The 22,714-nt window shown below is 47.9% G+C and overlaps 1 protein-coding gene across 2 annotated transcripts in view; it reads left to right on the plus strand.

Moving 5' to 3' along the window:
- Nucleotides 1-22,714, plus strand: part of CREBBP (CREB binding protein) — a 124,812-nt gene that overhangs the window by 69,290 nt on the left and 32,808 nt on the right. Inside the window, exons 4-14 of one of the 2 annotated variants that reach the window (XM_059155206.1) lie at nt 3,084-3,324; nt 4,664-4,777; nt 12,228-12,470; nt 13,905-14,007; nt 14,328-14,474; nt 15,757-15,874; nt 16,537-16,708; nt 17,017-17,061; nt 19,084-19,208; nt 19,979-20,167; nt 21,554-21,970. In XM_059155206.1, the coding sequence (XP_059011189.1) occupies nt 3,084-3,324; nt 4,664-4,777; nt 12,228-12,470; nt 13,905-14,007; nt 14,328-14,474; nt 15,757-15,874; nt 16,537-16,708; nt 17,017-17,061; nt 19,084-19,208; nt 19,979-20,167; nt 21,554-21,970 (1,914 nt within the window). The remainder of the gene's footprint in view (nt 1-3,083; nt 3,325-4,663; nt 4,778-12,227; nt 12,471-13,904; nt 14,008-14,327; nt 14,475-15,756; nt 15,875-16,536; nt 16,709-17,016; nt 17,062-19,083; nt 19,209-19,978; nt 20,168-21,553; nt 21,971-22,714) is intronic. The other variant, XM_059155208.1, reaches the window with a different exon arrangement.

Genomic DNA, 22,714 nt, shown 5'->3' on the forward strand with positions numbered 1-22,714 from the left:
CACCACCCTCCAATTTGAGATACCATCTTATGATACACTAATTTCATATACACATGGGTCTTTCTCCAGACTTACATATAAAGAAATCTATAGCTTTATAGTTTTGGTATCTGACAAAATAGGTCACCCCATTGTTTTTACTGTTTTTTGGAATTTTCTTGGCTGTTGAATAAAATGTATACATTTCTTCTAGGCAGATTTAAATCATGGCAGGGATTGTTTTATTTGAAAGAAGGTTCTTGTCTGAGCATTTTCCCCCCATTCTCAGTCCACCCGGGCAGCGAGCTTGAGCAGGGACGTTGGTGGCATCTGAAGGCTGTTTCTGGTGGTATTCCGGACGCGTGCAGTCCTCGCGGCTCTCCCGTCTCCTCAGATAATCAGTCTGAGAGTGGAGGCGCTTGACTCCGCCTCATATTTGTCAGCACCTTGCTAAGTGGACTGGCCCCGTACAAGTCTCCAGAGTCCTTGGGAGGGCCAGACACAGGCACCTGAGGTGTGTCTTCTGTTCGGTTTTGCCTGAGACACGTGTCTACGTTGTGTCGATCTCATTGAGCATCTGCTGATGAACGTGTGCCTTAGACTTCCCGGCTGTGCTCTTTTGACATGTTGAGCTTTCAAAATATGCTAAGTGTAGCCGAAAAAACACCATTAAGAACATCCCAAATGAGAATCAATATGTTAACTTTTAGTAACCTAAAGGCAGTCTATTTATAATTCAATTGTAAGTTTAGGCATTTCACCCGACTTTAATACGATTTATATTTTTATATGTAGCATTTCTGTATTTTAGGAACTAGGACAACTGGTATGGTCTCTTCAACAAGTCAGCATCATGAGAAAATAAAGGGGGAGGGAAGCAATAGATGAATCTTAAAAACAACCATCAAATGTGGGCTGTGGGCCTTAATTGGGTCCTGTTTCTGCAAACCAACTCTAAAAGACACTTTTTGGACAACTAGAGAAGTTGCATATGGACTAAGTATTAATGAATATTAAGAAATTATTGGGCACTTTGTTAGGTGTGATAGTGGCAAGCTTTCTTATCTGCTTTTCTGTATATTTGATATTTTTGCAAATGCAACAGAGAGAAGCCTAAGCAAGGGTCCTCCTCCATTTCTCCATCCCTGTTGATTTCTGATTGGACTTTCTGTGGGAATTGCCCGATTGAGAAGGACACTTTGAATATCAGGGTGAATGCTCCTGGAGGCGTAGTCAGGCTGCTTGTGAAAGCTGTATTTTAAGTTGCAAGGAAAGGGGGCAGGGAGTAGAGTCCCATGTTCAGCAGTGGGAGATTGGGTAAATGAATGAATAGCCGTATGCTCGTTACAGATCCCGCTGTCATATTGTATGAAACAACTTAATGATACGGGACAGAGCCTGGAGTAAATACCAAGTCGCGTGTGTCTGTGAGTGAGTGAGAGAGAGAAGGCTATTGGTTATGATTCGTACCTAGGCGTGGATGCAGAAGAAAAGACTGCAAGAAGAAAAACCTGTCCGTGCTTTCCGAGTGGACTTCCGGATGTTGGGATTTCAAGTGTTAATCATTTCCTTCATAGTTCTGTTGCTTTTCAGATTTTCTGCAGTGTGCATATGGTGTTTTTACACTGGGGAAAAATTAGCGTGAGGAAGGAGAGTTTTCTCACTCTAGGATTCGGTGCTTCTCTGGCCGGCGTGCTGTGCCTCGCAGTTAAGACTTCGTTTTTGTGCTGGACCCCAGTTAGGCTTCCAGGAGTTGTGGTCCTTGCCGCTTTTCTACATACTTACTTTCTGAGTTCTCATAAAGAAACAAAACAAAACTCTTCTAACATTTTTAAAATGAGTTTGCGTTCATTAAGAAATGTTTGTGTGATGGGGTGCCTGGGTGGCTCAGTGGGTTAAAGCCTCTGCCTTCGGCTCGGGTCATGATCCCAGCGTCCTGGGCTCTCTGCTCAGCAGGGAGCCTGCTTCCTCCTCTCTCTCTGCCTGCCTCTCTGCTTACTTGTGGTCTCTGTCTGTCAAATAAATAAATAAATAAAATCTTTAAAAAAAAAAAAAAGAAAAAAGAAAAAAAAAGAAATATTTGTGTGGTTTTTCCCTCCTAATGGCGGGGAGATGGCTTTGCGGCTTCACATGAAAAGTCCAAGAGGTGACGGACTCAGGGGGAGGTGGGGTTGCTGGGAGCCCGAAGCTGTGGGGTCGGGGCAGAGAGGAGGTTAGAGAGCCCAGGACCGTGGACTGTCTTGTTTCCCAGTAGCAACGTCGCAGTCCCCTCACTCCCTGAGTTTCTTCAGTGAGTTTTCTGAAGGATGTCGGCCGTCTATACAGAGTAAGACGACCCTACAAGGTCCCTTTCCCGTTCTCTGAGGTCGGGAGGTGTGGTCGGCCTTGCTTGTTAGTTTAAAAGGATGAAAGCAATTAAACACTTTTTCTGAACCTTAGCAGATCATCAAGTACTTTTTTGAAAAACTTGTCAGATATTTGACTTGACATTTTAATAGAAAGCAAAGCATTTCCTGAGCATGAGCAGCTGTGCAGAAGGGTCTTTAAGGCTGTGTTTCCCGTTATCCTCTGAGGAGAGGTCAGGAGCGAAGCAAGCAGTGTCCTGGCCACAAGGTAGTGAGACCCGCTCTGTGCAGGGCTGCGGTTCTTCTGATGTGCTGGGGGTTCGCAGTGGCTTGTGGCCGGCCAGGCCTCCACAGTCTTTCTCATCAGGTTGAACCGTAGGAAATTGCCAGCGTGTGGCGGTGTGTGCCTCACAGAAACAAGAGTTCTGTTTGGTTCAAGCTCAGACAGCCCACAGCCCCTCCTGAACTTGTGTATATCGTAGAAGAAGCTAGGTTTGGTTATGGTAATTCAAGAATAAGCGTCATTTTCTTGCGCCGAGATCTTCACGCACAAGTGAATTTTAATCAGCTTTCTCAGTTGGTTTATTTCTGTGCTTCTGGATCTTCCTTAAAATTGCTGGTAAATTAAAGAGAACCATACCAGCTGCCTCCTCTCTGTGGCCAGTATTACCCATCGGCTCTAATGTTAGCTTGAGAAATAATGAATGTGCATTAGACCTTTGAAAGCTTATTAAAATGTTTTAATTTGTTTTATTTTAGTCTCAGATGCAGACTTCAGTGGGAATTGTCCCCACACAGGCGATTGCGGCGGGCCCCACTGCGGACCCTGAGAAGCGCAAGCTCATACAGCAGCAGCTGGTTCTCCTGCTTCACGCCCACAAGTGTCAGAGACGAGAGCAAGCGAATGGAGAGGTCCGGGCCTGCTCTCTCCCACACTGTCGAACCATGAAAAATGTTTTGAATCACATGACACACTGTCAGGCTGGGAAAGCCTGTCAAGGTAAGTGCCATTTTCTGAAATCCTGGTGGCGTAGCTTAGGATGAAATGTGTCTTCAGTATTCTTTGGGCGCTCTCCTGTTAGTAAGGTTCCTGCAGCCTCCGTCTGCACACACCAGCCAGGCACAGGCCATGGGCTTGCTCGCCTACTCAGGAAAACGGCGGTTTGGTTTCCTAATATTCTGTGAGCTTCTGCTGGATGAGGCTGGGCCCTGCCTTTGTTCTCTTCCTCCTTCCTCTATCACAGAAGACATTTGTCACTTGTTGAGCACTGTCTTACCATAAATGTCTAGAGCCTGGTTTTCTTTCGGGGAGGATGGCCCAGGCGCGTGTGCGCGCCCCTCCCCAAACCTAGCGCATCTGTCTTGCAGCTGTTTCCTGTGTTCCGACTGCCGGGCCCCTGCCTTGCTTCTCTGCCCTTTCCTCTTGAGGCCAATCAGGATACCAGCGACGTTGTCCTAGGCCACGATCCGTGGTACGGGGAGCCGTGTTCACCGTATCATCCCTGCCACCTCCTTCCTTCTCCTTGAAAAGGGGGTGAATCAGGCGTGTCTTGTGCTCCCTTTCTCCTGTCTTTTCTCGCGGACACCTCAAGTCTGCTGAAGAGAGCGTTTCTTACTAACAGCTGTGCTTCCTTTCATCTTTGTCCTCCTCCTCTCTCTTCTTACTTGTGCTCCTGGACCTTCGGGAGACTCTCTCCCTGACCTCCCTCTCTCTCCTTTTGTGACCTTTGTGAGTCCCCAGCATAACCGTGATCCTGATGGAAAAGCGGAAGAGGGTCATGCTAGACCTTTAGAAAGGAGTCACAGCGCCTCGGTGCGGAGTGAGAATGAAGACTCAGAGTAACCGCTAGGCTCAGTCACCCTCTCACGTACTTAAGAAAAGTGCCCGGCGTCCCCTTTAGAATCTCCCCAGACTTCTCATTTGCTTCTCTGTATGTATTTCTTGAACTTTAGTGTTGAGCTGGTTTCATCCTTGAACATAATGTAGAATTTTTATTTTCCGTAGTGACATGACATAATTTGTCCTAACTCTCATTCCAATTGTTCAGTATTTCAAGTCAAATAGTTTTTGTTCTGTTTTGTTTTTGTTTTGTGGGCTGAACCTTAATCACCATCATCCATGACATTGCCTCTGTGGGAAATTTGTGTTTAGAATTCTCACCAGTCGACTTACAAACGTTTTGGAAAATACCCGGTTTGTAAGTTGAGGACTGCCTGTACTGTGTTATGGTTACACGTGTTACCATTTTCTTATGGAATCTGGCATTATAATTTAGGTGTAATTGAAAGTGTGACGATCTGGATAGAAAAATAACATCTCGTTGTTTTTCTGGTCATAGTTGCCCATTGTGCATCTTCACGACAAATCATCTCTCATTGGAAGAACTGCACACGACATGACTGTCCTGTTTGCCTCCCTTTGAAAAATGCCAGTGACAAGCGAAACCAACAAAGTAAGTGAGCATTGGGGGTAGAGAAGCTCGGAGGTGAGAACAGCTACTTGGAAAGAGAGTGCGGGAGAGGAGGTAGGAAGCAGGGCAGAAGTGACGAGCACAAAGTCTAGCGGCGAGCGGACACGGAGCTGGAGCTGCCCCGCGACACCGGGGGAAGCGGAGCTTAGCAGAAGATGGATTCTGTGTGCACAGGGCCACTTGGGGATCTCGTCCCCACCCCTGCACACGCACACACCACAGTTGGCAGCAGTGGAGCAGAACAAAGGAGGAGGGTCGCTGTGACCGCAGCGCGGACATGACGAGGCTTCTTATGTCTGGACAGACACTCAGTATCTGAGGGTTTGAATGTCACGTCACTATAATGGCAGTGACTTCTGAGGGGAGGGGGAAAGAGAGGGGACACTTACTTTGGAATTGAAATGCCTTATCCTAAAGTAAGTTTGGAGAGGGCTGCGCAGTGGAAGAGTCAGGCAGGCAGGGTCAGAATGAAATGCCACATGTAGACACTTAGGAGGTTTGCCCTCCGTGCAGAGGCAGTTCCCAGACCTGTTTTTGTGACTAACAATTTATTCGGCACAGATTGAGAGTCTCTGCCCCAGGACTGGCCGCATCCTGACCATTCCCATCGTTCCATTGTCTTTCGAGCCATCGTGTAGCCCTTAGCTGGTTGGCGGAGCTGAGGCCCCTGCTCAGGAGGCCTGAACGTGGCTCCCTGATGGGGAGGGTCCCTGCCCTCTGTGGGTATCAGAGCAGCAAAGGCATGAGCATCTCTTCCAGTTTTCAGTCCTTTGCTGTCACTTCAGAGGTTAAGCTGTGGTCTTTGGGTGTGTCTCTCAGTTTGGACAGCTGGGACATGCCCTCTGGTGTCCTGTCGCCCCTCGGGCTGGAGCCGCTCCCCGCGGCCTCCAGCCCCACAGTCTTGCTCATCTTCCTCCATCTCGTCTGTTCCATCTTGTTTGTGGTTGCGTGTTCATCGCTCTCATCCTTCTTGACCATCTGCCTCAAGACCCCACAGCTGCCTGGGGAGCCTGTTCGGCTGTCTCTCTGGTTGTTTCCTTGGGGCCCAGGACACAGCGGGAAGCATGTGCCATGGGTGCTGCTCCAGTGACGCAGGGGGCATCCCTCCTGAGTGGGTGGCTGCTTGGGGGCCCGTCGTCTTCCCTCACTGCAGAAGGACTCACGCTAAGTCTCCTTTATAAAGGCACTTCCCCACATCAGTTAAATTTTTCTTGAACCACAATTAGAATTAATACTGAGTTTTCCAGGCCCTCTCTTACATGAAGTGAAGTTCTAAGAATGTAGATCTCTCAGAACCGTGTATTTGGGATAGTAGTTCTGTTGATAAAGCCTGTTTTTCTTCACAGTGTAAAACTGTTTTTTTAAACTAGTATATTGTGGTGGTTACATTTTCTTGTGTTTTAGGACACGTTTCAGTAACAGGCTTTTTCAGTGCCAAAATACTCATTCCATGAATAATACATTAGGATTTCATTCTGAACCTCTCGTTTGGGGGTGTGGCTTTTCTGGGACCTTTTGTTTTTAAGTGTTGCCATGACAATGTTAAACTTTTGTGATTTCTCTTTTTAAGAAATAGTTATGTGGTTTTGTTTTTAAAAAGAGAAGAAATAAATGTGGGTTTGTTTTGTGTGTGTGTGTGTGTTTTCAACATCCTTGTAACTGCTGCATGTTGTGACAGTTGAGCCAGTGCGTGCTCTGAAGTGGTAAGCCACAGTGTTTCCACCAGTCATAATGTAAGGTGTCACCAGGCTGATTTTATAATGTAGTCACCCAGGAATACTTCAATTAACTTTATACAAGGTTCTGGTAACTTTTCTGTAAAAGAAATGAAAGCGCTTACGTAAATAATGGTTAAATGCCCCTTAAACAGGGTTTGGGGCCTGAGCGTACTCTTCTGGCTCTCTCTAGCACTGTGGTTTTGGGAGGACAGAAGTTGATGTGGTGAGTGAGAAATTTCTAGCAGCATGCTTCCTCCTCACCTGAAGCCGACTGTGCTGGTGGTGTGCGCGCACTGGGAGGCTAGGCAGCAGGGAGGAAGTGTGGGTCCAGCCCTCCCGACAGCTTCCAAGTCAAGGGCCAGAGTCAGAATACATACAGTGCGGTGATGTGACAGTCATGCCACAGGAAGGAGGGGAGGACCCGCGTTCCCTGGAGGCGGGCTTGATGGAGCCCACTTCCAATACGGTAACGATGGGAGGACACTCCACACAGCGCAGACCGTGTGCGCACAACCAGCATGGACTCAGAAGTTCCTGTGCAGGAGAGGGGATCCGAGGAGAGAGGGAGTGTTTGTGGCCAGAGGTTGGGGCCCCTGGGGGCTGCTGGGAGATTTGCCGTGCCTGCCAAGGCACTATTTTGCCGGCAGGCTCCCTACAGATGCTCTCCCACTGCACTGCCTCACTCGCTCCGTGGTTACCTCTGCTGATGGGACCTGCCTGCATCATCTAAGCCACACCGTTGGTTACCTTCCTGGCCTATGCTGAGATTTTGTTGACTTTTCTTTGAGTTGTTTTCTTGAGATTGGGTTGTCACTGATCTTGAGCTGTCCCTCCCTTATAGAGATAATTGGATTTTATTGAATAGTTAGGAGTTTTCAAGGGATACACCTAATGTCAGTTCTGCCATCTGACTTCCAGTAAATTCCAGTGCCACAGTAATACATCACAACTGACTGCTGGGTACTTAAGTTAGGGGCAGACAAGCCTACAGCTCTAACCCTACAGCCATTCAAGTTCCCCTGCAACCTCTGCTCCCCATCCCAGGCACAGGCCGTCAAAGAGGCATCTGTGAGAGTCTCTGAAAGGCCCCAACCTCTGGCCACAGGGCTGTGTGGACATAAGACCGAATTCCCTGTGTGAATTCCTGTTGCCTCATCAGTGGGGTTCTTGCTTCTCAAAGTATAGCCCTTAGACCAGGCTGCACAGGCAAAAATGGAGAAACTACAGCCCCATCTCAGACCTCCTCTATCAGAATTTGCATTTTAACAAGGTCCTAGGTGATCGGTATGCATAGTAAGAGTTGAGATGCGCAGCCCTGGATGCCTTGAAGGGCTGGGTGTCTGTCCCAAAGCTCTTGAAAAGTTTCAAGTCACTCGGGGGAAATCATGGGTTTCCCAGCTCAGAATCCCATAAGGATCGTCAAAATCCGTGCTGCAGGACCAACCTCCTCCCAGACCAAACCCAGTTACTGCTCACAGCCGCCTTAGATGCGTGCTGAGCCCCGCCGCAGCTGACGGGTGAGGAGTGTCTGAATCAGCAGTCCTCTGGTACAGCGCTTGAATACCTCCCGGGCTTGACTCTCACTACCTAGTCTGGCTTTTTGTTCCAGTTTTAAGCCCCTGTGATTGTGAAGTGCCTTCCTTCATGACGTGGGTCCAACTCTGCCTCCTTAAAGCTTCTGCTCATACAGCAGCCTGCTCCGGGGCACAGTAAGTGGTGTTGAACAGGCCCTTGTTCCACCCGAGAGCCCTTCAGAGACTCTCAGATGCCTCTTTGACGGCCTGTGCCTGGGATGGGGAGCAGAGGTTACAGGGGAACTTGAATGGCTGTAGGGTTAGAGCTGTAGGCTTCTCTGCCCCTAACTTAAGTACCCAGCAGTCTGGGTCACACAGTTGTGATGTATTTCATCAAAGTAGCTTTTCGCCTTGCTCTTCTGGGTCCCACAGTGTTCCTCCTCCTGAGTTTGGCTTCTGCAGAAGACACTGTTGCATGCCTGTGTGTTCTTGCTTGGAGGCGGCTGTGCTAAAGGTCCAGCCCTGGGGCTTAGGTGTTCCCGTTTCTTGTCCTGCCCTATGCTGGGCACAGGAAGATGCTGGAGGGTCACCAGGCCAGCTCTGTCAGTAGAACATGTGACTCTTAAAACCGGGTTTGTGAGTTCGAGCCCCATACTGGGTGTAGAGATTGCTTGTTGAAAAAGAGGGAGAGAAGATGCTGGAAAGGAAGGCCGTCCTAGTGCACGCGGCATGTGGGGGCCGCTCTGCAGAGACGTCTGCGGGTCTGAGCTGCAGCAGGGCTTTTTCAGTAGAATCTGAGCGGTTCCTGGTTAGTGGCTGCTCTGCCCGCTTCATGGGAAGTCTCTGACTGTGCAGACAGAGCTTTGAGATTTAGTTTGTCCATTTTCATTGGATTTTCACATCGAGTCCAGTTTTACTGCGGACTATTGGGGACTTGAATGTTCGCAGTGTGACTGGATGTGGGACCTGTTCATGCAGCCATCTCTGTTGTCTCAGAGGAAGGGCATGAAAAGTGGCAGCAGGTCCTGAAAAGGCCACTAGAAGACTTGGCCTTTCCTTTCCCGGATCGCAGGCTCCCGGTTTAGCTGCAGTGGGCGAGTGGTGAGGCAGTGGAGATATGGGGGGTGTCCTGAAGAGGTGCCACTGGCGGGAATGCCACCGACACGGGGAGAAGAGCCACACTGATGGATTCAGACGCTGTGGGGGGACAGACTGTGTATGAAACACACCATTAGGCTCCAAGAAAGGAAAGGAGATGTAAAAATGGGAGAAAGAACAAGAGGGTTTTGCGATTTAAAGAGGTAAATATCAATGCTGTGTAAAAGTGAGGAATGCATAAGGCCTCGTTCTCAGCGATGCCAGATAAATGAGTGTTGCTGACTTTAGTACTCTGGTTTTGTTCAGCCCCAAGATCTGTGGTGCTGCGTGAGGGAGGACCCTGGGAGAGCCGGTCGCTCTGCCACCTGCCACAGCTCCCTGCACTCGGCAGGGGCTTTCCAGGGCTGTGTGCTCGGCCCCATGCGCGGCCTACAGACCAGAGCCTCGACTGGTCCTGCTTTTGGGGTGTGTACAGAGATAAGCTTGGTTTTCTCCCTCCAGGGTCTGGAGTCCCTGTGACTTAGGGGATTATTAGGGTAATATGTCCTCTCTCCCAGCCACCCCTGTGCTCCCTGAGTGCAGACTTTGTGCTCGTGTCCCGAAGCCTCACAGAGCACCCCCACACAGTCCGCATGCACTCCCCCTGTGGACTCAGTGAGTGAGTGTGTGGCCTGGACAAAGGCCCAGAGAGAAACAGAAGCCCAGAAGGCATTGTGGGAGTTGCAGGAAGCAGTTTGGGGCATTTTGATGGAAAGGATGGCATTTGGGACTGGGTGGATAAAAAATGGAATATAGTAGGAAAAGTTATCTCTTCACCCTTATGGCCTCCTAGATACCTTCTTTCTTTAAATTCCTCTCCACAGTTCATGACCGTGTGTCACAAATATACTCTGGGTTTGTTATTTCTTATACCAGTCGGTGATAGAAAAATAAACCATCCTACTATTATTACTTTCTTTTAAACATCAGAATGTTGTGTTTTGTTTTTTAAGTATACTCCATGTCCAATGTGGAGCCTAGCTCAAGGGTTGAACTCACGACCCTGAGATCAAGACCTGAGCTGAGATCAAGAATCTGATGCTCAAACAACTGAGCTACCCAGGCGCCCGTGACATCAGAGTTCTTTTAGAAAATCTGGCCTGGGATACCCTGGTGGCTCAGTTGGTTCTGCATCTGCCTTTGGCTGGGGTCCTGGGATTGAGCTCCCTGCTCAGCAGGGAGCCCACTTCTCCGTCTCCCTCTATTGCTCCCCCTGCTGTGCTCTCTCTCTCCCTCCCCTTTGTTAAATAAATAAATAAAATGAGTTTTTTGTTTGTTTGTTTTTTAAAGAAAAGAAAACCTGGCCTGTCAGTTTTAGGAATACAGTGGGCATATGTTGAAAGTTTGGGGCTGGGAGGGAGTATTAACTGTTAGAGAAAATACTTTTAAAGAAATCATACATGATTTGAGCTACACACATGTCATAACGTGTACTCTGGGAATTGCTTTTCATTTATAATAATGAGGTGCTTGGTGTGTGTAATTGCGTCTAATGAACGTTAATGAGTTTAAGATCTGAATATCCTTATTAGAGAAGTTAATAATATGGAATGTGTAATTACCAAGATTTTTTTTTACACATTTAGCTTTAATTAAAATACTCTGATAAGCACGTGAGTTGTTTATGTTATAGTTGCATGAATGAATGTGAGAATATTACCGTTACATGTAATTGTCAGAATATGACAAAGCTTTGTGATAGTGCTTAATGTATCAAAGATCGTGTATTATAGTATCAGTTTTATAAGCTACTGTTTATACATGGCTCTATGGTTTGGGGAAGTCGGAAAGAGGGGAAATCTTAAGAATAAGAACAAATAATAGGACATAAAACTTCTGCCTTATGTAAGTGCTCACCAAATGAGGACATTTGTATGGTTGGACAGAGGGATGGATTGAAGTTGAAGTGACCAAGGAGATGCAAATTCGGGGTCATCTCTGTTAACTTTGAAGTCCTTGGGAATCTTTATGTTGCTACAGATTTTCCTTTGGTCTTTGGGATTGGCCTCGGCAGGTGGTGGAGTACTGGCAGGGAGTGCCCTGCATGCCATCGGAAGGCCCGGTAGTGGAGGCTGAGGATGGCTGCGCGATGCAGTCCCAGTGTCTGATCCTCAGTGGTACTGAGGTCACGCCTGGATAAATAATCCACGCACAGTCGCCAGACCTCGTTCCATCCATTAATTTTAGCTAGATCACTCCTTCAAGTACAGTATTTCTTGAGCAGCTTTCAGTAGCCAGACGGCTTAGCATGGGGCCTTCCTGTGGAGAAAACCATAGGAAAGGAAGATTTGGTGTTAATGCCATTGTACATAGAAGTTTCAAGGAATTGGAATTTTGTCGTTAAAAAGATCATGTCCTCAGGCACCTGGGTGGCTCAGTTGGTTAAGCAACTGCCTTCAGCTCAGGTCATTATCCTGGAGTCCCAGGATCAAGTCCCACATCAGGCTCTCTGCTTATCAGGGAGCTAGCTTCTCTCTCTGCCCCTTGCCCATTTCATGCTCGCTCTCTCTCTCTCTCTCTCTCACATAAATAAAATCTTTAAAAAAAAAATCATGTCCTCGATTTATAAATACGTAATAAAACTGACCACCTGGGTATCATTGCTGCCCCTTCTTTAATCCTCTGTCCTGGTGCGGTGAGCAGTGAAGGACCTCAGGGAAAGTGGCAGCCCCTTAGTTCCTGTCAGTGGTGGGAAATGACCCCACCCAAAATCAAAACACTTCCTGTTGTCACTTGTCGGCCCCTTTCCTTAAAAAGACTTCTGAGTCTCTAGATTTCATACATAATTTTCATTAATGAGCTCTGATTTTGTGATGTGTTGCTTTGGAAGATCAAAGCTTGAATTTCCTTCAGGTTTTTGCTCCTCAGGCGCTGCTGCACAGAAGAGGTGACTAGCCCAGGTCCCCTTTCCCTGCGTAGTTCCATTCTCAGTAGCCTTGTTCGGTTGCCTCATGACATATACAGTCTGTTGATGAAATTGTACTTGCTTCTCAGGAGCTTGTCAGTCTTTTATGGGCTTCTTCCTTTCACTGACCTTTCTTGTTTGTCTGTTTGTTGTTATAGCCATCCTGGGGTCTCCAGCTAGTGGGATTCAGAACACGATTGGTTCTGTTGGCACAGGCCAGCAGAATGCCGCGTCTTTAAGTAACCCAAATCCCATAGACCCCAGCTCCATGCAGCGTGCGTACGCTGCTCTCGGACTCCCTTACCTGAACCAGCCCCAGACGCAGCTGCAGCCTCAGGTTCCCGGCCAGCAACCAGCACAGCCTCAAAGTCACCAGCAGATGAGGACTCTCAACCCCCTGGGTAGGTGGAGGAGCTCCTGGGAACTTGTCTGTCCAGTGCAGCATTGGGGATGACACGCCCTTCTGGAACCGAAGACTGTTTACTGTTACTGTTGTTACTTTAAATTCAAATTAACAGACGTATAAATTATGATGATGCTATTTTTTTAAGCACTTGAAATAAAGAACTTTCAGGAAAAGCCTTCAGTGCCCGTGCAAGGGAGATGTTATGGGTTTGAGAAAAAAGGAACCAACATGATACCACTCTGCCGCTGCTGTCTGCACCGGGTTCATACGTGGCATTTCACGAGGCTCAGAACGCAAAATGTCCCAAGCTAGAATTACGAATGTCCCACTTAGAATCCACTGATCCGGTGGAGAACTCGTAGGTGGCCCGCCAGGTCCCGGCGGGTCTTGGTCCCAGGCCAGCCCACAGCTGGAGGTGAGCAGCCCGGACAGGAGTGGCCTGAAAGGAGTCTCAGCCAAGGTCTCCTGCCTCGGCCTCGTCCCTTCTGTTACCACAGCTCATCAGTAGCTGGGTTTGTTCATTCGCTCACGCATCTCCACTGTTTCTGCCATCTCTGCATATTGTGTTTTTAAACACTTTGCTTTAAGTTGACACAGTGCTCTTAAAGTGAGCCAAGCAGTTATATCAGTCCAGTGAAGTCAAGATTGTTGTCCTAGTTCAGTTGTTTTCCTGATAAAGGACATATTTTAATCTTAAAAATGACTCTTAAGATTGACCAGTTAAAAACATCTCATTTATTGCTTTTTGGACAAAACTGCCCTCATGTATATCTAACTTCTGCTGGCCTTGTGATTGGGTCAGAGCCCTCAGACCTGAGTTGTAAGCTGACTCTTACTCCTGTTTGAGGGTATAATTTGGGACGAGACTGTTAACCTTTCTTAGTCTCAGCTTTTTCTTACTTTGGGTACTCTATCCCTGAAACAAAGAATACATTGTATGTTAATCTAAAAATTTTTTTTTAATTTAAAAAATTAAAATTAAAAAGTGAATACTCTGCACAGATGTTTTCACTTGCATGTGATTTCCGTGATCTTATTTTCTGAGATGAAAAGGAAAGTTGACTCAAATCTGCATGACACGTCACTTTAGTTGTTGAGGGCACGGTATTAATGGAACCGGAACAAGAGTGTGAAGCTTGCCAGTGGATCATTCTGTCAGTCTTTGCACAGCCACAGAGTCCATTTATGATACCAGCAGCCTCCACAGAAATGCCTGTGGTTGTGGTTACAGAACGCAGTGAGGAGTCTGCAGCTCAGTGGTACACGTTGGTGACCTTCAGAACAGGACTGCCTTGCAGAGTCCTGCCACAGTGGCTGTTAGTGACACTCATAAGAATCACTTACTTATGTGGTGACTTGTTTATGTTATCAGAACTCTGAAGTCTATGTTGTAATTTAGGAGTTGGTTGATTTCTTTCTGTCTTTAAAGGAAATAACCCAATGAACATTCCAGCAGGAGGAATAACAACGGATCAGCAGCCACCAAACTTGATTTCAGAATCAGCTCTTCCAACTTCCCTCGGGGCCACAAAGTAAGACCCGTGTTTCAGTTGGCTCCCATCTGAGTGATGGCGTGCGTGAAAGTGGGCGGGGCATCACAGGACTGTGATAGTTTCTTAAATGTGTGACCGCAAAGGTAATACTGGGGGTGCTTTGTATTATTGTTGTTGTTGTTATTATTATTATTATAACAGCTGTAGATAATACATTAAACACGGCTTCGGTTTTGTTGTTCATACATCACTGGGCTGTCCTCAGTTTTTAGAAGCCCGGTGTGATTGAAAAACCTCCTCTAAACGAAGCCCATCTGTGTCGCTTCGTTGGTGGAACGAGTGTTCTTGTTCTTCCCCAGCCCCCTGATGAATGATGGCTCGAGCCCTGCAAACATCGGGACCCTCAGCACTATACCGACAGCGGCCCCTCCTTCCAGCACCGGTGTTCGGAAAGGCTGGCACGAACATGTCACTCAGGACCTGCGGAGCCATTTAGTGCATAAACTGTACGTGCCCGCCTTGCCTTTATTCACATACGATGAATTCAGTGGCTGACGGCAGTATGACAGCTTTGTGGTGTCCCTGATGTCTGACTGGATTCCTGAGTGGTCCCTGGGTCTCAGCTGACAGTGCCCTAGCAGCTGAAGAGGGTCTCTTGTGCCGGGGCCCACAGCCACTGCTGGCAGGCCTGAGAATCCCAGTTGGCGGGTGTCAGAGCGTCTGTGGCCCTGCCCGGCAGGGGGCATGAATTGTTGCCCGTGTCACAGAGGTCAAGGCTCCTAGTGTGGCCAGACCTTCTGTCCTCTGACCTTTGACATGCAGCAGGGAGTTGGGGTTAGCTCAGAAGCTTTCTCTTGTTTTGTAACTCAAGATTATAATTGTGGAGGCCCCCGAGAACTTGGGGGAATTTGGCCTGGTGAGTACAGAGGGCACAATTGTGCCACATACAGTATGTTCACCGACAGGAACTCAGCAGTTACCTTTCTTGAGCTACTTAAGTTAAATTGAAGGGGAAATTAGATCGGCTTAATTCCCTTAGAGTGGGTTTTTTTCCCTTCATCTTTTTAGTGAAAACTATTTATGATAAATAGTTTAAAAATTAGGAGTTAGGGACGCCTGGGTGGCTCAGTTGGTTGGACGACTGCCTTCGGCTCAGGTCATGATCCCGGAGTCCCGGGATCGAGTCCCGCATCGGGCTCCCAGCTCCATGGGGAGTCTGCTTCTCCCTCTGACCTTCTCCTTGCTCATGCTCTCTCTCACTGTCTCTCTCTCTCAAATAAATAAATAAAAAAATCTTTAAAAAAAAAAAAAAAAAATTAGGAGTTAAAGGGGTGCCTGGGTAGCTCAGTCAGTCACGCACCCAGCTCTTGATTTTGGTTCAGGTAAAGATCTCAGGGTTGAGGGATCGAGCCCGTGCTCAGTGGGGAGTCTGCTTGAGGTTCTCTCCCTCTGTTCTGCCCCCTGCTCGCACGCACGTGCTCACGCGCTCTCTCAAATAAACGGGTATTAAAAAATTAGGAGTTTGACATCATATTATTCTTGAGATGACCTAACAGTAAATAGCAAAATATTGGTGTGTTTGACATGCAGGTAAATTGACAGGTGAGTGTTGTCTCCAGAAAGTGACGTTTGCATACTGGACGACAGAGATTGGGCATTTCTCTCAGCAGTATGTTGCCCCCCATAAGTAGATGGTTTTGTTTCTCTCTCTCCATGTCGTCCTGTATAAATCAGCAAGTTACTGATGGTGTCTTGACAGTCTGTTGACTGGGTGTGTTGTCCTTGCAGCGTGCAAGCCATCTTTCCAACCCCCGACCCAGCAGCCCTAAAGGATCGCCGCATGGAGAACCTCGTGGCCTACGCTAAAAAGGTGGAGGGGGACATGTATGAGTCTGCCAACAGCAGGGTAGGTTGTCGTCCGTGTTCTAGCCGCATGACACACACAGTCGGAAGAATGGCATCTGTCTGGGAATGGGGAAATCCGTTAGTCAGGGAGACTCATCACCTCGAGAACACTGACCAGAGAGACATCCCAGATAAGACAGCAGATCCCGCACAACCCTCTTGGTTGACTACAAACGTCCACTACAGTGGTGAACGAGGCATGTAAAATTGTGTTTTATCCATGGATGGACTTTGCAGTGGGCGCTGCTTCTAATGCTGGTACTGTGTTACCGGCCGTGTCAACCATCGAAGTGATTCGACTGCGGAATGAATGTTACGTGCATTGAGCGCCCCTTGTCTGATAAGTCCTGTAATGTCACTGGGCATTAAACAAGTTGGGCTTTAGGTTTATTGGTTAGAAGTGCTGCTGGATACTGGGGCGCCAGGCTGGTTCAGTTAGTAGAGCATGGGACTCTTAATCTCCGGGTCATGAGTTCAAGCCCCCTGTTGGGCCTAGAGTGAAACAAAAAATAACAACAGAAGTGCTGAATACTGACCTTTGCCTATGTACTTATTGTCAAAGCTCGTTAGTTTGTTAAAATATATAAAACAGATTGGGGTTTTTTTTATTATTATTATTCTTACAGCTTTGGCTGCTTAATGTTGAATGTTATTACTCTTTAGGATGAATACTATCATTTACTGGCAGAAAAAATCTACAAGATACAAAAAGAACTAGAAGAAAAACGGAGGTCGCGTTTGCACAAACAAGGCATCTTGGGTAACCAGCCCGCCCTGCCGGCTCCCGGGGCGCAGCCCCCAGGGATTCCGCAGGCACAGCCTGTGAGGCCTCCAAGTAAGGACTTCACTTTCTTCTGCCAGCCCTCAGTCTGTTGGCTTGTTTTCCCTTCCGGGTTTGGGGTGTATTTCTAAGCCTAGAGAACTGTGCTCTTGGGGAGCGTACACTTTGGAAGCTGTGTGGTAGTGGCTGCGGCCTTCCGCATCGGCCTGTGTGTGGAGAGGCCTTGGGAGGGTGCGCAGGCATCAGAATACATGGTGCCTTTGCACCCACTCCCAGGTGTAGTTTGACTTTCTGAAGGTAAAATTCCTTGTTTCCCGTATGAAGGATTATTTTAAATAAGCAGGTTTTTTCTGCCATTGCAGACGGACCCATGCCCCTGCCAGTGAACCGCGTGCAGGTGTCCCAAGGTATTGAACTGTTGTTGTGAATCATGTTTCGATTTAACATTGAACAGCCACAAAGATGATTCGTTGTTCCTCTTCCCTCTGCATTTCTCTCTAGCTCCTTGTTAGCCCCCCAGTGCCTTCTGCTGATGGTCGGAATTCAGTTCCACAGGCAGTGTTACTCGGTGGTGTTTGGAAGTTAGAAGACCATAGGAAAGCCCCCCCCAGGAGATGAGAAGTAGGGTCTAGCCTTTTCTTACCCTAATGGACAGGAGGGCACATTATTCTTAGGAACAGTCTTCTTGAAAAGCCTCGTTGGTGGGGGAAGGAAGCCTGTCCAAAGGCCGCCGAGGGGAGCACTGAGCCGGACTGAACAGGGTTTGTACTCCTCTCAGGCTGGATGTGCTGGCAGCTGGCCTGAGCCACTTTTAAAGGTTCTTGCTCAGGTTGAGATTCTAGGGTGTCTGTGGCTGGAACAGTTGTTGGAGTCGGGGAGGTTGGGGGAGGGGCATTTCAAGGCTTTTACAGCTCTTGTCTCATGAGACGTTTGCGACAGGACCTGTTCACAGGTTGTGAAATGAGGGGCGACATTATCCAGGAGATTCCAAAGCACGGCCTTGCTGCTGGGTGCAGAGTGGTCCAAGAGGGGAAAAGAGGTCATTTTAAAGGTTGTGGTAGTCTTGGGGTCGTGAGCTTGAGCCGCCATTGGTTTGTAGAGATTACTTTCAAAAGGTAAATAAAACTTTTAAAAGCTGTGGTAATCTTGTATTGCGTACTAAAGAGACATGGTAGGTATACTGGTGTTGGGGAGAAACTTCAGGGATGTGTTTTGGTGGACAGACTAGGTAAGAGAGTGAAGGAAACCCAAGAAGTCGGGAAATGGAGCCTTGAGAATGTAGCTGCGTGCTGCGTGAGGGACAGCGTGGGAGATGGGGGTGATCTGGGCTCCGAGGAGGCCTTTTGAGCAGGGTAGTGAAGGAGGTTCATAGCAGAGCGCTCCTGCCGCGCTCACCAGCACATCTCCAGCCACGTGACAGGGGCTCTTGGTGGTGCTGTTTCTCAGTGCTGCCTTTTTCTCTTACCTTAAAATCCTCTAGGAGAGGGGGAAGCTTACAGCCTTCCTACAAAGTCCTCCTGGGCCCATGCAGGCACTGGTATTTTTAGGGTGACATTTCTAGGTGTCCGTGAAGACAATGCTTTGGGAGATGCATGTTCTCTGAGACTTTTTCACATCTGAGCAAGTGGTAAGGTGGCACCTGGAGGATTGTTAGATGGCCACTGTCAGTTCTAAGACTTGCTTGGACCAGCATTGATATAGAGCTTTACATGTAGGTGTAGAGTTCACAGTGGGAAGTGAGGAAGTGAGGAAGAATGAGACCCCTTGGTCTGGAGACATGTAGCAGCCAGTGAGGTGTCTTTCACGGTGTGACATTCCTGTGGGCTGTGCACACCCCGGGAAGGGAGAAGTGGCCATGAAAGGGAGACCTTGCTGGTCTGGAGTGGAGGTGGGATTGAGAATTGCTGACCCTTGGGCACTTTCTGAACACTTTACATGGTTGCAAAATTAAAACCGTATTTTGAGTCTTATATCAGTTTCTAACAATAAATTTAAACCCAGCTGAAGAGCCAGGAGGCCTGGGATTATGGGACAGGCCTTCCAGCAGAAGAGAAGGGAGCCATGTGCTCTGGCAGGTGTTGGGAGGTTGGCTTAGATGGGTGCCCTGGCTTTAACCAGCACCTCCTCTGTGGAGGGTAGGAGCGCCTTCATGGCGCTATTGTGTTCGTTGGTGGTTGACCTAACGTTTTCCCTTCTCTCCTCGTGCTGCCCTGCCCGCACCTGCCAATCCACTCTTACCACCGCCATGTCGGTGCCGTTTTTCTGTATTTGAAAAGTATTACATCACCATCTTTTCTGATTGCTTGGGGTGATTTCTATTGTGTGTCTTATGTATGTGTTCCAACTTATTTTGCTTAGAGTTTGGAGAGCTGTAGCTCTGTTTTCCTATGGGTGCTTTTTCTAATGAACCATTGTGGGTGCATTTACAGGGATGAATTCATTTACCCCAATGTCCTTGGGGAATGTACAGTTGCCACAAGCTCCCATGGGACCACGTGCAGCGTCCCCCATGAACCACTCTGTCTCGATGAACAGCATGGGCTCCGTTCCAGGGGTAAGCGCTTCTGTTTGCCTCAGCTGTGCTGAGAAGGCCTTGCTCGAATAAGCAAAATTCTCTACGCGTGAAATTGTAGATCAAGAATCTTATGGTGGTGGTTTCTCTGGATTTGGTTATGCTTTATTTACCTCATATCTCTCTTCCTTTTTTTTTTTTTAAGTTTTCATGGCTACAAATGAGAATTATGTGACCATTGTTTATATTTATTGGGATGATAAATTCATAGGGATTTGTGGCGTCTGCCTGGCTCTGGTCATGATTCCAGGGTCCTGGGATAGAGCCCCGTGTCGGGCTCCCTGCTCAGCAGGAAGCCTGCACCTCCCTCTCCCACTCTCCCTGTTTGTGTTCCTTCTCCCCCTATCTCTCTGTCAAATAAATAAATAAAATCTTTGAAAACAAAACAAAAGACAAATTCTGAGGTTGGAGTGTGCAATCTCAGATGAGTCGCTGAGAGATGCTTGACAGCTTTCCTCAGCTCCTGGTGCTTCCTCTCCTAAGGCTGCTTTCTTAACATGTCAGAGAAGTTGTGAAAGTTGTATTTTGAACTTTAAAGTATAGCATGCTATTGATTTCTATTCAGAGATGAATTTGAAATGGGCTTCTTGGAGAAGTTGCATGAGAAAGCGCGCAAAGTGCTTGGGGGCTAGAAAGGCTTAGTGAGAGGCTTTCTCCCCATGGGGAAGGGAGGATTCGGAGTCCCTCTCTCCTAGATTATCTTGAAGACTCGGGCCCTCCCCTCTGATCTCTGGATGCTGCTTGTGTTGTAGATGGCCATCTCTCCTTCCCGGATGCCTCAGCCTCCAAACATGATGGGCGCTCACGCCAACAACATTATGGCCCAGGCTCCTGCGCAGAACCAGTTCCTGCCGCAGAACCAGTTCCAGTCCTCCAGTGGGGCGATGAGTGTGAACAGTGTGGGCATTGGGCAGCCGGCGGCCCAGACAGGCGTGCCACAGGTACCATGCACCCGGGACAGGGCCCAGCTTCCTCCTGACTCAAGGGTGTCTCGTTTTATAGAGATGAGAATTCCAGAATACACATTTCATTATTATGTATGAGCATCTCTTGACTTTTTACCCCCATTTTGTTGTGTTATTTTTATCTTCTTTAGAATTACTTTTATTATGTCTGGGGAGACTTCTAACCAAATTGGAATGGATTGTGGTTTTTTGGTTCATGAGCTTTGTGTTTGGTTTTGGGTTTTTTAATTGTCATCTTCTTGGTTTTTAATTGTTTTAAATTCACATGTGATCCTGAGAGACCTTGAGTTTTAGAGTGAGGACAGGCCCCACGCACTCGGCCAGCACCTTGGTTGGTGTGTACTGTTGCCTGTCTCTCTGGGCATCATCCTGGGTGAGGTCGGCTGACTGGGTCATTTGAGGAGTTCTCTTCTTGTCAAGTGTCTTTTTAATTACTCTGTTTAAAGTTGAAGAGAACCGTCTTCCATTCATTTCAGTGCCTTTTTCACCCTTTGGAGAATTGTTCGTTGTCGTGCATGGAACTGCTGCTGTGTACACATGTACATGTGTTTGGAATAGGCCAGGTCTTACCTGGAAGACAGTACTCCTTTCTTCAGTTTTTACATGCAGTAATGTTGAAAAAAGGTTATTGACTACACCAGATTTACTCACTAAGTATTATTCATTCTTCATTTCTGTAACATCCCATTGTTCTGGAACAGCAAACTTGTTCCTGTAAATATTTTTGACTTTAGGGGCCGCGGTCTTTAACTCCTCCATTCCTTGTTTGGAGCGACCGAGGTTGGACCATTCACACATGGGCGGGTGGGCGTGGCTGTGCTCTGGCGACACTTCTCCCAGGAGCAGGCAGCTCACTGGAGTGGGCTGTGGGCATTAGTTCGCAGACCCCTGCTCCAGAGCAGTGACTTGGAATCACTTTTTTAAAAAGTCAGCATGTAATTGCAAAGTGTGTCCCCATTTGGGAATCACTTTGCTGAAACATTTTTTAGTGTTTTAGTAACTCCTTTCTTGGAAAAAAAAAAAAAAAAGAGAGAGAAATCCCTTTTTCAGTGTTCTAAGCTGTGGGTAGCTGTTTTGGATCATGAAGCTCGTAGGCTGAGTGGGTCTATGTTAGTTTAAGCCAGACGTTTCAACAGTTCTGCAAATCACAGGATGAGAAACATTCCGTAGCAATAACTTTACTGGAAAACGCATGTTATTATGTGTACAGCAGGGTGAATTTTTACAAACAGCACATTGCCTTGAAACTAGCAGACCTCACCAAGAGACCATGATTAGATATTCATGCGTTTAATTCTTCAGGTCTGTTGCCATGTTTTCACATGAGGAAATAATTCTAACCTCCTCTGCTCCCTCTGCTAGGGACAGGTGCCTGGTGCTGCTCTTCCTAACCCTCTGAACATGCTTGGGCCCCAAGCCAGCCAACTGCCCTGCCCGCCAGTGACACAGTCACCGTTGCACCAGACACCACCGCCTGCTTCCACGGCCGCTGGCTTGCCATCTCTCCAGCACCCGACGGCGCCTGGGATGACTCCTCCCCAGCCAGCAGCTCCCACCCAGCCATCGACTCCCGTGTCGTCTTCCGGGCAGACTCCCACCCCGACTCCCGGCTCTGTGCCCAGTGCTAGCCAAACCCAGAGCACCCCTACGGTCCAGGCAGCAGCCCAGGCCCAGGTGACCCCACAGCCTCAGACCCCAGTCCAGCCCCCGTCTGTGGCCACCCCTCAGTCATCACAGCAGCAGCCAACACCTGTGCACGCCCAGCCTCCTGGCACGCCGGTGAGCCCCATAGTCTGTCTTTGGGCTGAGACTCCTAACCAAGAACTTCTCCTGTAAAAAATCCTGTCACAGGGTTGTTTTAGTGTCTTGTGCAGTCCCAGGGAGTATCTGTCCCCTGGGCAAACCATATGAGCTGTGTGTTGTTTCCGACATTGCCTCCGAAGGCCATGTTTGTGTTTGGCAGGATGTGACGTAAAGATTATCTTCTCTGATTAAATGGATTTTCAGAAATCAGTTATATAGAAATCACACCTGGGTCCCCTGTACGTAGGAGCCATGTGTTCCCTATTATCTATCCTAAGTGGGTGTCTTCTGAGTCGTAATAGTTTTTCTCTTAACATCCCGAGGATGTGGCAAACCCAAGTCGCGTTCCTAACTCTATGTGCTTTGACTTTGCCTGTCAGCCATGTTTTCAGACCTGGAGCCTGTTCTTCTCAGGACAGAATGGCAGACCCAGGTTAGCGCTTCCTGTGGCTCATGTCTGCCCAGTCCTCCGTGGACCTGCTTGCTGGCAGGGCCCAGCTGTAGGCTGCCCACTCACCACCCCACATACCCTGCACACCCCTGCCCCATTTACCACTGAAATCTTCATGTCTGTTTTCATAATAGTCTGACTTAGAAACCACCCTTCCCCCTGAAATACGTTAGCCTTATTCTTAGGGACTGAGGATATTTATTTATAAAAATACCAAAATAGATCTTAACAGTACCCCCAGGATAACATTACTCTATGTATTTTTTCAT

The sequence above is a fragment of the Mustela lutreola genome, chromosome 17 (genome assembly GCF_030435805.1).
Source record: "Mustela lutreola isolate mMusLut2 chromosome 17, mMusLut2.pri, whole genome shotgun sequence".
Taxonomy (NCBI): domain Eukaryota; kingdom Metazoa; phylum Chordata; class Mammalia; order Carnivora; family Mustelidae; genus Mustela; species Mustela lutreola.